Source organism: Mercenaria mercenaria, chromosome 7 (assembly GCF_021730395.1).
Source record: "Mercenaria mercenaria strain notata chromosome 7, MADL_Memer_1, whole genome shotgun sequence".
In the NCBI taxonomy this organism is placed as follows: domain Eukaryota; kingdom Metazoa; phylum Mollusca; class Bivalvia; order Venerida; family Veneridae; genus Mercenaria; species Mercenaria mercenaria.
This window is the reverse complement of record NC_069367.1, coordinates 39925460-39942113: the sequence shown is the minus strand read 5'-3', so window position 1 is coordinate 39942113 and position 16654 is coordinate 39925460. Positions and strand designations below refer to the sequence as shown.

Genomic DNA, 16654 nt, shown 5'->3' with positions numbered 1-16654 from the left:
GAGCTATATTCATAATAAATTGTCTGGCAGTAACTGTCGATTGTTTAAAAAACTTCCAGTTTTTTAGTGGTACATGTACTACACACTTATACATTGTGTTCAGATATACCTGTTTTATACTATTTTTAGCCTAATGCATAGTACTTTTAAAACAAATAAACATTTTCATTTTATGTTTACTACATGCATTATTTGTTCATGTTTTCAAATATGAAACTTGGATCAAGTATACCTTAAATGATAATGAACAATATAAAAAAAATGCCCCGAAGGAACTGATATTTCTTCTTTAATTAATGGTAACTATTCTGATAGCAATCTCAAATTAATTTCCATTTTGTATAGTAGACTGGAAGTGTCACATATGCGGAGGCATTTTGCACTTAATGTGTATCAGATATTTACTTTGCCATGCAAATACATACTGCGTCAAATTAAATTATCAACACAGCAATTAAAGGATCTCTGGTACCACATTCTAGAGTCATAATCATCAAAATATTGAACAATACATCAGGAAAACAGAAGAAATTAGACAATGCCACATTAATACTGGCATCTTTATATAATTACATCCAAATTTCAAAGTGACATAAAATAGTTGCAAAACTAAGACACTTTACTTTATAAAGATATTCAATTTTTTGAAAATTTATTTTGTGCTTAAGGGAATAAAATACCAGTCAGTTACCTTTACACCTTACATACCATTAAGTCTTTGATTAAGTTTCTGGAAAAAAAAAAAACGTGTTGTTGTTGATTTTTCTTATTTATTAAGTTTCTGGAAATTATTGTTGTATTTAATACACATGACTGTGTTTCTACAGTAACATTAATAGTAAATCACTATTAAAATATATAGTATCTTTTTTTGCACACAATAAAATTAATGTTACAACTGGACACTATCCAAGACATGATCAAATCATTACATAAAATGATTACATAACTTTTAACTTGCCCTCAAGTGACTATACTTTTTTATTAATAATTGATCCCAGTGTCCACTTCATTATTAAAAAAAAACATGCTTATTGAGATGTACATATAAAGGCATAAAAAAAACTTTGAAACAACTGTATTTGTATGAAATACAAGTGTATAGCAAACAAAAAAAAGAAGTTATTTAAGTAAACACTATTGAGGATTACAAACGTTACAAAGATTTTGAAAAGCTGTAGATAATGGCGTCTTAAGGAGGATTAGGGAAAAAATGAAAGAAAAAGACGTAAATATCTTATATTTGGACTGTACATTTCTCATAGTTTTTAAACTTATTTGCTATAGTGGTCAATGATTAAAGAAGCATGGACATTTTAATAGTGTGAAATTTGTATATAGATCCTTGCATATACTGAAGAAAAATACTGGAGTGTGTGCTTCAAGTTGCCAAACACACTGAAGACTTGTTTATACTGGTTTATAACATTTTAAATCAAGACTGTACATTTCTCACATTTTTAAACTTATATTTACTGTAATGGTCAAAGATTAAGGAAACATTATTTGACAGTATAAAACTTTTGTACAGATCCTAGCATATACTGAACTACTGGAACATCTGTTGTCAAAAACATGCTTAAGACTTGTCAAATACAGATTAATAATCGTATAATACAAATCCTATTTGTGTTATATGTATAAATATGTGCATTATACATGGAAAATAATACAATTTCAAGTAAATATTTAAATAAAAAATGATATGACAGGCAGGAACGTTGAGGCGGCTATACTGAAATTTTGGAAGAATCGAGGAATGGAGAAGTACTGGAATATAATTGCAGACTTAACATGAAATAAACTGTGAACAAATAGACTGGGGGTATTTATGAGAGGCAGAAATTTTTAGCAGCAGTGGACCTTAGGATATACAGTATTTTACACCTAGCATTTACAGTTGCTCACAATGGTCAACATTTGTGCACCTTCAAAAAATGGAATAACAGCAAAACAGTTTATAGTGTGTTTCTGCAGCCTTGGTGTGATAACTACGCTCACACTTATCAGATTAACAATCAGTATAGGTATGTTATAATTATGTTTTAACATGTATATATTTATGAAAACACCTTTATAATGAACTAACAATACAGTGATTCTAGTGATAGAGTTAAGAAAGCCATCAAGAAAACAAGGCAAAATTGAGCCCTATTCATGTAATTATGTTTTTTTTTTATTTTGATGTACTATATATCAATCAAGAAAAACTATGAAAGGAGTTACATTGATTAAGAAATAATAAGTTCCTAAACGTGGTTTATCGTAGAATAACCTGAGTTCTGAGTTCTTATGAATAAGAATATATATATATATCACGAAGGCGGCTGCCGTAGGCCTGAGTGATATACTGTTTCACATAAGAATGAAAAACTCGGGTTATTCTATGATAAATCACACTTGGGAACTTATTATTTTGATTCTAACACAACATACTAGAATCAACAGTGTTAGAAACAAGAGCTGTCACAGGAGACAGCGCGCTCGACTATTTAATTGCTGGATAGTGAAACTGGGCACATCTGAGGAAAATAGTGCTGTCACTGGAGTGTTTAATGACTCCAATTGTGGATGAAGATATTGCACAATAGCCTGAGTCTATGTCAAAAATATCAGCTTAAAGTAATAAGAGAGGTAAAGATAAAATGTATCAAAACACTATATAAGTATATCCTAAGCAAAAAGGGGCATAATACATTAAATATTGGTGCCAGAGTTATGCACCTTGCACCATATGGTATGGGTGATGATGTTGAACAACTATTTTAAGTTTGAATCAAACCCATTCAGTAATAACAGAGACAGAGTGAAAGTGCATCAAAACTTTAACCTAAAATTCTAAGTAAAAAGAGGGAATAATTAATGAAAAATTGGTGCCAGAGTTACGCACCTTGCACCATATGGTATGGGTGATGATGTTGAACAACTATTTTAAGTTTGAATCAAATCCATTCAGTAATAACAGAGACAGAGTGAAAGTGCATCAAAACTTTAACCTAAAATTCTAAGTAAAAAGAGGGAATAATAATTAAATATTGGTGCCAGAGTTATGCACCTTGCACCATATGGTGTGGGTGATGATGTTGAACAACTATTTTAAGCTTGAATCAAATCCATTCAGTAACAACAGAGACAGAGTGAAAGTGCATCAAAACTTTAACCTAAAATTCTAGGTAAAAAGGGGAAAAAATTCATGAAAAATTGGTCCCAGAGTTATGCACCTTGTGTCATATGATAAGGGTAATGATGCTGAACAATTGTTTAAGTTTGAATCAGATCCATTCAGTAACATCAGAGATAGAGTGAAAGTGCATAAAACTGTAACCTGAAATTCTAAGTAAAAAGGGGAATAATTCATGAAAAATTGTGCCAGAGTTACACATCTTGTGTCATATGATGTGGGTGATGATGCTGAACAACTATTTTAAGTTTGAATCAAATCCATTCAGTAATAACAGAGGTAGAGTGAAAGTGCACCAAAACTTTAACCTGAAATTCTAAGTAAAAAGGGGGAATAATTCATGAAAAAATGGTGCCAGAGTTATGCACCTTGTGTCATATGATGTGGGTGATGATGTTGAACAACTATTTTAAGTTTGAATCAAATCCATTTAGTAATAACAGAGATAGAGTGAAAGTGCATCACAACTTTAAACTGAAAATCTATGTGATAAGAGGGGATAATTCATGAAATATTGGTGGCAGAGTTATGGCCTTTATGTCAGATGATGTGGATGATGATGAGGAATAAGTATTTCAAGTTTGAATCAAATCCGTCATGTAATTACAGAGATAAGTTGAAAAAAGAGAAAGTGCACCAAAACTTTAACCAAGGTGGGGACGCGGAAAGACGCCGACGCCGGGGCGAGTAGGTTAGCTCTCCTTATACTTCGTATAGTCGAGCTAAAAATGGTAACTATTTTTTAGGACCTTGCTACGCACTTGGATCGTACGACATCATTGCACGCGAGTGGTTTATTGCAGAATAACCCAAGATAGATTTTGCTCTACATGTATGTAGGTTATTTGCTGGTTGTGTTAGAATTATAATATACTTTAGTTTTTTTTAAGGTGTTCCAAGTCATTTACTTCAACATTAATTCCTTCATGTTCTCACAGAATAACTTAATTCTTGAAAAATGCAAGCACTAAGAACATTTTCACAAGTTTTATCAATTAGAGGAATAAATGACTCCATGACCAGATAACACATAATATGTATGACATAAACTACTGAATTTCAACTTGCTGATTTGCCATACAAAATCTTTTATTAGTCAGTGATTTTCTGTTTTTTATAGATTCAAGCTTCGTGCATTTTTATGAAAAGATGGTCAACACCAAATATTCCTTAATGAAGCGGCACATTGAAAGAGCAAATCATCTAAAGAAGGTGTGCAAGTACCTTAAGGACAGGGTGAGAACAATACCATATAGCGACCTTAACATCTCCCAACAGATCTACACAACGCGAAATGCACTGGTTTGTGTGGTGCCTAAGTCTGGTTGCTCATTCCTTAAACAAATTATATACTATTTAACAGACCCCCAAGCACTGCTGAACTCTGATAAACTGGCACAGGTTGGATTAATTAACAAACTTAAAAAGGAGGTTTTCAATCTCACCAGATTGGAAGTACATTATTTGCTAGATTTGGAACCTGTGAGAATTACAGATCAACAGTTCATAAACAGTAGTTCTCTGAAAGTAGCAGTTGCAAGAAATCCATATTCTAGACTTTATTCTGCATATATGGACAAGGTCTATGTGCCAGTGTTTTATGAAATCTTTAAAGCCAAATACAATGAGATGATCAAAAATGGTGTGAAACTGAAAAATTCACAAGCTTGTAAAGATTATATTTCTTTCGAAGACTTTTTAGAGATCATATTATCAGAAATGAGCCGAAGTAAAGGGGACCCTCACTGGCTCCCAGCCTCGGTTCTCTGTAATGTATGCGAAGTGAAACCAGACATAGTGATAAAGCAAGAGACATATTATGAAGATATAGACTTTTTCCTGTCTCAGACAGATATCAGTCAAACTGAATGGGAAAATATTGACTCAGCTATTGCAAAAAAGGGAATCCAGACTGATTCAATCATGAAAGGCTTGATTCAAACCATGTACCTCAGAGGCTTGGAAAGTGATATAAAATGCTTCTCAAAGAGGCAGATTGCTCAGCGTGTCTGGGAAGCTTTAAAAATTCAAGGTCAAGTTTACCAGTACCAAAGGTTTCCTTCAAAAAAATTAAGAAAACATTCTCTTACTATGTCCAACGTAGCTAATGTTTTCTTGTCTCAGATGAAGAAAATGCCAATCACAGCTGCGGAAAGTAAGAACCAGAGACAGAAGTCACTAGCAAGGGCATATAGAAATATTAGGCCAGAGTTAATCATTAAAATTCAGGCTTTGTTCTATTATGATTTTATGGTCTTTGATTATGACTTTGACCCACCAAAGTAGAACTCTGTAAATAAATAATAGTATAACAAAATAGCTTCATGCTTTGATACTCTTTTTTCATATTATCAGTGACTTTTGTCAACAATATGAATGTAGCTTTTAAAATCATACTACATTGAATTCAAGATATAACAAGCAAATTCCATGAATTGGTATCCCGCGCCAAAAGGGTTTGTGGTGAGGAATGGCAAAAAAATATATCTAGCAAAAAGTTAAGGATGTTACTAATAAGCAATAATTTCATTAGTCAAAATCAATTTAAAAGGAAATGAAATTCAATGTGTTGTTGTTTTTTTTGGTGGGGGGGAGTGGGGGGGGCAGCAGGGGTGACCAGGTGAGGGTACAAAACTAATATTCATGGAAGGTTTGAAAAAAGAAATTTTAAAAAAAGGAATGAACTTTTTTTTTTGATGAGGAGTGGGGCGTGGAACCAAGGCAAGGTGGTGACCAGGTGTGGGTACAAAACTTCACATGTTTATAATAAATGTTCATGGAAAAGAATGAAAGAAGTTTAATGAAATTCTACAAACTGGTTGGTTAGTTATGTACAAATCTGGATTTTTAAACAATTAAAGGGCAATAACTCTAAAGTTAGTAAAGAGATCCGGATAAAATCGTGTGTGCTCAGCCACATTATGGTGATCTAATTTCACTTTAAGTTTCGTAGTTCTACGTCAAATAAATCAAAAGTTATGAAGCAGAAATTGCCATATTTATTGTATCCTATATAGTTAACACAAGAAACTTCTAAAGGCCATAACTCTGGTATTACTTGGGCAATCTGACTGAAACTTGACAGGCCGCATAACCTCATAGTGGTGAACATGTTATGAAGTTTTGTTAAAATAATTCCCAACCACTTCCTAGATATGGCTCCGGACGCGGAATTTTCATTAAATCAAGGGCAATACCTCTAAGGAAAATTGACAAATAAAAAAAAACAAGCAAATTCGATGAATTGGTATCCCCCGCCGAAAAGGTTTGTGGTGAGGAATGGCAAAAAGATATATCCGGCAAAAAGTTAAGGATGTTAATAAGAAGCAAATAATTTCATTAGTCAAAATCAATTTAACAGAAAACAAATGTTTAATTAAAGAGTACATAATAAATGTATGATACTTTGATCCTGACTAAAGAATTTATTTTGAATGGGATATGCTTACTGTAATAAGCTTAGCTTTTAAAATTAAATGCAGTTAATTGAAATGTGAGCTTGAAGTTTAATTGGAACGAAATATTGTCTTTGAGTGGTTTGGCACCAGGTGTTGCTGTTTAACATGTACATTTGAACTTAAAAGAACAGATGTCCTTAAGAGAACACAGGTAAGATATCTTGAACAAGGCTGAGGGCAAGGTTTGTGCAGTCACAACTTAACATGTTGAAGGTTTGAACATTTAAAAAAAAGAAAAAAAAGAATGGAAATATATATATGTATATATATAGATATATGTATATCTTTATTTTTTTAGGGGGTGGGGGTGCAGGGGAACGGGAGAGGAAACAAAATTTCACATGCTGACTATAAAATTTAAAAAAAAAAGGGTAAAATGGTGAAGTTGAAGGGGGGGGGGGGCAGAGGATGCATGATCAGTGGTGGGCATGACTGGGTGGAGAAGTGAGGTGGGGGAATGGTACAACTTGGAAGGTTTGAAAAAAATCTAAAATAAGAAATGAAAACATTTTTTTATTTTTTTTATTTTTGGTGGGGGGGAGGGGGGGGGTGGAAGGGGGAGGGGGTGTGACCAAGGCAAGTGGGTGACCAGGTGTGGGTGCGCAACTTCACATGTTTATAATAAAAGTTCACAGAAAAGAATGAAAGAAATTTAATGAAATTCTGCCAAATGGTAAGTTTGTTATGTACAAATATGTGGATTTTTAGACAATTAAAGGGCAATAACTCTGGTTACAAAAGAAATCTGTATAATATTGTCTGTGCACAACCACATTATAGTGCTCTAAATTCTGTTAAAGTTTCATAGTTCTAGGTCAAATATATCAAAAGTTATGATGCAGAAACTGCCATATCTATAGTACTCTATATACGCCTCAGTCACAATCAAATGCATTTTTTTGTTTCACTTGGGGTCAAAAATTAAAGTTTGTAAAACTCTTTTATTTTGAAGTGTTAATTTACCATATACCTTGGTTCTACAAAAACAATGGTAGTTGTCACTGTCTGATAGTTCGACAATATTTTTTTTTCGATATAAAGATGAATCTTAAGGGAAAAAATAAAACAGACATGACCATTTTTAAAGGACTGTTTTATTCAAATAACTCTTAAAGACCCAACAAAATTGTTACCACATGATAGTACATAAAAGTAATGTAGAAAACCCCAAAAACTAATAAATTACACAAAGTTTGTAGTCATTATCTTCTTTTGAAGTTCAAAATTCTAGAAATTTTTGTTTACTACTTGCTTTCAGTTTTTGCATACCTTTTGAAATGCATTTATTCAACTCAAATATGTTATTTTCTAAAATTCAGTCATTTCTCTTTAAATAATGGTCTCATTTTTGTGATTACGACTATGTTTGGCAGAGATATCGCAATTTTAAAATGAAAGCCGAAATTTACCCAAAAGGTCTACGGACAAGACATCATCGCCAAGTGCTTTCTACATAGGTTTTAGAAGACAGTCTTTTAGTTCTGTTGAACTTTTTATGTTTAAAATGATCGATAACAAGTAAATAACAAACAAATTTATGAAAAGAAGTATAATTGACGGTCTTCGGAATGTGTCTTCGAATAATTGAAGGATTTGAACAACTGTGACTAAATCAAAAATGTCATTATGTGACAAGTTCTGTGCTATTGCTTACATAAATTAGGACTAATTGTTTTCGTATTTCACTATATACTAAAAATAATGATACTTGGAAGGATCCTCACTGAAATAGGCTGTTAAAATTCTCCTTCAGCTTGGTGTCTACGGACAAGACATTTGACCATAATTTCTGTCTAAAAGACAGATAGAGTAATGATGTTTCTGATCAATGCTCATGAATTTAATGGGCTTAAGAACTGACCTTGCAGCCTGTTATGTACACCATTTAGACTATGTTTATTTATCTGTAATAAATTTTAAACCTCAACTAAACAAAATAAAACCACAATCTTCCTAAATTGGATGGTGGAAGAACCACCTGACTAGACTTTGTTGAGGCAAATATATTTACATGCTGTTATCAACCATATCAATCAAGAAATGGTAAAAAAGTATAAACACAAAAGTTTAACATAATGAACTCTATGAGTTCATCTAAACATGTTCATTAAAGTAGAAACTTTAAAAAAAAGTAGGAAGAACTTGTTAAACTTATAGCTCAGAACAACATCTTAAAAAGATTACAACTGTGTTCTTAAATGGAAAACTAATGAAACAACTTCCCTTGCTGACTGCTTAAATAGCTGTATGTTGTAAAATACTCATATGACATTTCTCTGTGAGATCCATAACTCATACTAATATTTTAAGTAGTCCTGCAAAATAAATTCCTGTGAATTTTTAACCTGTTTACAGAATAATTAAATGTTCACTGTGATAAGTTTTTATCACTTAGTTTTGAGTCAGCTAATGACTTACATATTATGCTTTTTTCTTAAAATTCCCAAGATACATTCTCTTTTCTAGCCAGTAATATTTTTGATTAATATTGACCTTTTTCCATTATATAAGATAGTACGACCGGAGACAAAGTTTTTTTTTAACTATCTTTTTATCACATTTACTTCTTTTTTTCATGTTATCACCTATATATTTATATTATTTTCTTGGAAAAATACTGGAACAAATGTTAGTAACTCAAATCGTAAATCAAACTATGATTTCAAAATTCTAGACCTCTGCCTCTGATGCATGTGGGGAAGTTGGCAGTTACTTGCAGAGAACATGTTTGTACAGTACAGAATCAATTAACAATTGTTAAGTTACATAACTGAAATTCTGTTGAAAAAGGGCATTAAACCCCCCAAAAACAAACAAATCTAAATAGCTCTCATTTTTGAAAGGGAGAAAGCTGCAAGGAGACTATGGTAATCACGTAGTAAATTGCTTGTAATTTCTTTTTTAAGATGATTTAAACTGCTTCAGTTTTATGTGATTTCAGTCAGTTACAGAATAAAAGTTGATAGGCAGATGAATAGAATGAAATCTTGAAAACCAATCACCATTATATCTTGGCCCTGAAGAGCACAGAAATATGCCATCTTGAGTGGATTATAACAAAATGTTTAAGCTGAAAGTGGACAGCCCACACCATGTCTAACAATAGATCCATACTCCACTAGAATATGACCAAATGTCAAATTATTTTGCTTCTATCTTCTCATTCTTTCTGTTTTACTACTAACTTGTAAAAGTTTGGGGTTTTTTGCATTTCAGAGTCTCTTGATTTATTTCAAAGAACTCTTGATATATTTCTAAGGTCCAGTGCTGGTTTTTATTGAAAATAGAAAATATATTGAATAGTATTTATGCAATGTCTTGTCCGTAGACACTTCCATTGCATGCCTTGTTTTTGCCATTACAAAGGGAGGGTTAGAAAGAAATGTATTATTCCTTTTTTGATAGCTTTTAACATTTATATAAGTCATGTATAAGATTAAAACATATCTATATCCATTGTACTTCTCAGATTCAGATTGTACACACAAGAATAAATGGGTAACGTTTTGCATTTGGAAGAAGTAAGTTTCATTAGAAATATATTTATTCTATATTTTGTATAAACATTAAGTGTGGTGTATCATTGAAACTTGATAAATAGCTCCAGTATGATTTTATAAATGATATTTGTCAAAAAAAACTTCATTTCTTTAGTGTCTACGGACAAGACATGAGTCTACGGACAAGACATTTTGCAATTCAACAACTATTTATATCTATATAACCCAGCTTAATTCCGTCTAATGTTTATCAACTTAGACACTATCCTAGCAGCTTTCATACCAACAGTGATTAAACCCTAATATTGTATCCTTCATAAAGAAAATATGTGTCTACGGACAGGACAAAAAAATTGGCGCATTTATCATTGTCTGTTCAGAGTCAAATTTGAGGAGATAAGAAACTTCCACCTGAAAGAATCTATTATTTTCAGAAGAAGGTAGACTGAAGTTCACACAGAGACAAATAAGACAGTAAAAAAAGAATTATTTATAATGAAATCACATTATCTGATATGAGGAAGAGCAAAAAGGCAAAATAATAACAAAACGGTCATGTCAGTCTCAGTACATAACTTCTGTTGTGGGTAACATAGACAGTTGAAATAACTTGCAGCTGAAGAAGACGAATTTTCCTGTAAACAAAACAGCACAAAAAGGTCTTGCTGGTTCAGGTTTTAATTAAAATGAAAAGACAAAAGCACATTTTTAAAGGTGAAACAATATAACGCTGAATTTTGGCCTTTTTCTGTTATTGGACAGCATGGCGTTTCGTTATTATATGTACATCAGCTACCTGATAGTACTTTTACCTGCAACTGGAGTAGTGATATGTAACTCCTGAAGTGCTGAAGATAGAATATATAAACATGCACTTTTAAATTTGGGTGTATAACATAGAGCACCTAAAAAGTATGCATTTGATTGTGACTGAGGCGATAGTTAACACTAGAAACTTCTAAGGGCCATAACTCTGGTGTTACTTGGGCAATCTGTCTGAAACTTGATGGGGCCCATAACTTCATAGTGTGTGAACATGTATATGAAGTTTGTTTGAAAAAAAATCTAAAATAAGTATTTTTTTTTGGGGGGGGGGGGGGGGGGGGGGGCGGCGGGGTCGGGGGATAGGGGGGGAGGTGTGTGATCAGGTAGGGGGGGGGGGACCAGGTGTGGGGTAAACTTCACGTATGGATTTTAATAATATGTTCACAGAAAAGAATGAAAGAAATTTAATAAATTCTGCCAAATGGTAAGTTTGTTATGTACAAATATGTGGATTTTTAGACAATTAAAGGGCAATAACTCTGAAGTTACAAAAGAAATCCGTACAAAATTGTCTGTGCACAACCACATAATGGTGATCTAAATTGTGTTTAAGTTTCATAGTTCTAGGTCAAATATATCAAAAGTTATGATGCAGAAATTGCCATATTTATAGTACCCTAGTATATAGTTAACACTAGAAACTTCTAAGGGCCATAACTCTGGTGTTACTTTGGCAATCTGACTGAAACTTGATGGGCCGCAAGAACTCATAGTGGTGAACATGTATATGAAGTCTTAAATAAATACTCCTAACCATTTCCTAGATATGGCTCCAGACGGACGGACGGACGGAAAGACGGAAGGACAGACGTTCTAACGAAACGGTCATTATGTGACTCCCCCATTGTTCTCTCTATTGTTCTAACAGTCACATAAAAAGAAAAATAGTCACATAAACAGAACGGAATGAATGACATCAAAGAGAAAGTACCGTTATGCAGTCACTTAACCATCATTTCACGGGCACGGACGGACGGAAAGACAGACGGAAGGACGGACAATGCCAAAACTATATCCCTCCGACTTTCGTCAGGGGGTTAACAAATGACAGGCATCATCGAAGTATGTTGGTTCATATTGATTTCAAGTTTCATGAAATTCTACCAGCTTCTTACTGAGAAATGGCTGCAGATGTGGATTTTTCATTAAATAAAGGGCAGCAACTCTAAAGGAAACTGACCAATCAAAAAAAAAAAAACCTTGACAGGCGTCATTGCAGTATGTTGGTTCATGTTTATTTCAAGTTTTATGAAATACTACCTGCTAAATACTGAGAAATGGCTGCGGACGGACGCACGGACGGACGCCATTTCAATACCCCCTCCCCTCCCGGTGCTGCAATATATAATATATTGGATGTAAAGGTGCAATTCTTAAGGGCACTGCTTACTCCCTGTTATTTCCATTAACCACATACCACCTGTAAAGGTATCTGTTGTTGCCATAAATCTGATAAAACAATAGCTTTCATGGTACCTTAGTCAATATTATGCATCTTTAAAGCAAAAACTGCTGCACAGAGTGTGAGCGAGCCAGTGTTCAAGCATTTGCTTGACTGGATTGCAACAGTGGAACAAGTTCTCTCTTAACTGGGAATAACTGACCAAATTACTGTAATCGTAGCATTTATTCAATACGATTTTACCTGTCAATTAACTGATTTTGATTTTGATTTTGCATTATTTTCCCACTTTCAATCCCGTCCGGAGTGAATGCTCATTTATCAAAATACATGTATTCTGATATAACGATAGTATTTAAATTCATGGTCCATAGAATATGGTTACAAGCAGAGTTTACTGTATACATGCCCTTGTAAAGATGAAAAGGTAATATTGGAAACACTCAAACTCAAATGCAGTATTACTTCCCTTTAACCATAGAAAAACATATTAGCTGAATGACATGATTTTTACATTTTTGAGAAAAAATGTTATTTTAGTTGTTAAATACCACATATTCAGCTGATTGTAAGTAGAAAAACTGAAAGATAATAAATTTACTAATACTTGGCATATTGACTTACCAATAAAAATATGTAAACATCATAGAAATCGGAATCATTCCTAAGCAATTTCAATGCATTCAAAGAATTCAGCAACAGGTTAATAGTCTGTACGCTTTCAGAGTTTTTGAAAGAGACTGAGGCATATTACAAATGCAGATATTGCTCAGCATTATTGTATGTTGATGGTTGTTTGCTAAAGGTCGTCAAAAAAAAAGACTGGGCAAACAATATATCCCTATTACCAGTATCTGTCTCCTTTTTCTTGACATCTGGCAAATGGATTGATAACTGATCAATATTATGCTCATAGGTAATGCGAAGAATTTGATTTTACAGATGTTGCAAAAAGTGTTGCTATTTTATTCCTGCAAGGAGGGTGGAACAAACATAGTGGACTTATAGATTTGTTAATTTTCTTGAAATATTTTCAGACTGAACTCAACATATAGTTACACTAATGTGATTGTTATATCAGAAGTGGGTCAGACTTCAAAATATGTCATTTCTTGTAGTCGCTATTCAAAAATGCTGTAAAATGTGGAAACTGGGACATGCCATTAAGGCCTCTTTTAGCAGGTCTTTCAAGAAAGTATCATTCTTCCCTCATTTTCCACAGGAAAAACCAACCTGAAAATGTCAAAGCAATAAGCCTGTTTAACAAGAGCAGTCTAACAGACAGACATATCCATCTCTTCTTGTGTTTGATAGGAGAACGGCCATTAAATCAGTAATGAAGAAAGCAGAAGTTATATTTTTGTACATCCATGCATGACCATCTCTTGATAAAATATTTTAATTATAACTTCCCATAGTAAATGGACCTGTCCACAGGTTCTGTACAGTACTACAGTAAATAAGATTATAAATTCAAATTTAATTCGAAAAATATTATGGTTCTTATCACTGAAGTGACTAATACCTCCAGAGCAGAATATGATGTTCGACAACAGCTCGAGTCAAATCCATTTAGTAAGTACCAGAGACAGAGAGAAAGTACATCACAACATTACAAGAAATTCTAACAATAAAAGGGACATAATTAACAATATAATAGACAGAGCTCCAGATAAGCTTTTGGTGCAATTGGGTATTTACCCATCACTTTTTGTCTGAATTGGGTATTGGAAATTTGAATTGGGTAAAAATAATATCATTACCCAGTCTTTTCAGAAGTAATTGGGTATTTGCTAAAACCAATTGGGTATTTTACCAATCTCGCACTAACAATTGAGTATTTTTTTGCTTACAGTATACATGGTATATATCATTAAACAGGACTGACTAAGTATTTTAATGGCGCCCTTCAATGTTTAATACAAAAATGTATTTAAAATTGTAATGAATGTTTCATACTGTTGTTTTCTTTTTCACTTTTAATGCAGTCTGAGATCAGTTCATCCACAATATCCCGAACGATGTGGTCACCGCAATATGCATTCTCCCAAAAGATGTCATCCAGTATTGGTGACACTACATCCTCACAAACAGATAACTGTCATTGTTGAACAGCAAAATATCCCACTAATTTGTTTGTTTGTGCTGCAACAATGTTTTTTCCTGCAACCTCTTAAGGACGGATTACACCAAACCGGAAGTGACTACTCAGTGTTACATGTGAAGTAGTCCAAAATGTAGTTCCATGCTATGGATGAAATCTGGTATAATGAGTGACATGAGGAGGTGACAGTTAAATTTTTGGCTTATGTTTATTGCTCATAGTATTGAGAATAGATCTAGACCATTTTCATTGTAAATTTCTTGAAATAAGTTTTATTCTTTGCGAAAAATGTCTACCTACGCGTAACTGCTAAACGGCTGTTTTCATGGGGGCATTTTTAGAGGGTGATGTTTCTCAGAACAGATTATTTTTCTTATATTCAACATAACATGTCAATATTTTTCTATTTTTGATAAGAAGACATGTTATACTAAATGACCATATATGGTTTTCATATCATTGAAATGCTCTAAAGTGCTGAAAATGAGGTCTGAATGTTTTGTTATTAATATGAAATAAATAAGGACTTGAATTGGTAGAGTGTAACCTATAAGTTGTGCAGGGGTAAAAATTTAAACTTGTTTAGATGTGGCTGTAAACAGGCTAGATTGGCCAGATTATGATAGAAGATGACAATTTCAGTGCAATTTAGCAGAGAAAAAGAAGAAAAACTAAAAATATTTCAAAATCACTGTTTTGGGTGTATTTTTGTCAAAAAATGCATATTTATTGACTAAATATTGGTATGTTTTAGGTGTCAGGGGTGAGTTTGGGTATATTTTACAGTAACAGTGTGTGATTTGAGTGCAGTTTATGGTAAAACTTGATAAAATATGGCAAAAATAAGCTCAAGCAAGGAAAAGTGGTCAAAAATGATGTCGCGACAGCTATTTTCCAGGAAATTTGGCGCGCTAGCATAGGTTACTGAAAAAGCCATAAAACCTTGAAAATTGATTGTATCAAACTGAAACTGGTATTTTTTTCATGCATTTAGGTTACTGGTACAATTTAAGTGAAAATAACACATTTTGAGTATGAAAAATGTTTCTTTAAGGACGGATTACACCAAACCGGAAGTGACTACTCAGTGTTACATGTGAAGTAGTCCAAAATGTAGTTCCATGCTATGGATGAAATCTGGTATAATGAGTGACATGAGGAGGTGACAGTTAAATTTTTGGATTATGTTTATTGCTCATAGTATTGAGAATAGATCTAGACCATTTTCATTGTAAATTTCTTGGAATAAGTTTTATTCTTTGCGAAAAATGTCTACCTACGCGTAACTGCTAAACGGCTGTTTTCATGGGGGCATTTTTAGAGGGTGATGTTTCTCAGAACAGATTATTTTTCTTATATTCAACATAACTTGTCAATATTTTTCTATTTTTGATAAGAAGACATGTTATACTAAATGACCATATATGGTTTTCATATCATTGAAATGCTCTAAAGTGCTGAAAATGAGGTCTGAATGTTTTGTTATTAATATGAAATAAATAAGGACTTGAATTGGTAGAGTGTAACCTAAACACATTTTATCGGCGTAAAATTGTTTACAAAGCGTCCAAATAACACCGATCAGCCGACTGAATGGTCCTGTTATTTTTCCGATAAATTGCAACCTGTTCTGCAGTAACGTATAACCAGTCAGTCAAATCTAGCGTTAAAGTCTCGTACCCGTTCTAGTTATAAGGAAAATGCGATACGCAAGCTATTTTTTATGAATTGGGTATTAGGAATTTTAATTGCGTTTCAGTACGCACACTGTATGAATTCAATTGGGTTTTCTGCAATTTTAATTGCGTAAATACGCAAATACGCAGCTTATCTGGAGCTCTGTAATAGAGCCACAAGAATGGATCTTGTGTCCAGCACTGATATGAATGCAAAGACAAGTAGGATAGTCCTCCAAATACATCATATAGTCAAGTTAAGTACATGTAGTATGACAAACAGCATTATATATCCCCCTCCTTCTTTCATGGTAACTGATAAAAAGTCAACAAGGCACTTTCTACCTTTAATGCTGGAGGAAGACCCCAGTGGGCATTTTATCCACAGGAAGCTTTGGTAGAACCACCGACTTTCCAAAAGCCAGCCAAATAAATTCTGTATGTGACGATCTGAGCTGGACCTGAACCCACTGAAGCACAAAGCAAACTTGAGATTTGAAGTCAGCTA

The 16654-nt window shown here is 33.3% G+C and overlaps 2 protein-coding genes across 9 annotated transcripts in view; one reads left to right on the top strand and one right to left on the bottom strand.

Annotated features, from left to right (window-relative positions):
• LOC123555455 (AP-1 complex subunit sigma-2) overlaps positions 1 to 16654 on the bottom strand; it is a 41868-nt gene that overhangs the window by 19520 nt on the left and 5694 nt on the right. The gene's annotated exons all lie outside the window — the stretch shown is intronic.
• Positions 1041 to 5689, top strand: LOC123555454 (uncharacterized). Its single transcript, XM_045346073.2, has 2 exons — positions 1041 to 2027; positions 4302 to 5689. The coding sequence occupies exons 1-2, from the start codon at positions 1910 to 1912 to the stop codon at positions 5465 to 5467; spliced, it is 1284 nt and encodes a 427-aa protein (XP_045202008.2). The 5' UTR covers positions 1041 to 1909; the 3' UTR covers positions 5468 to 5689.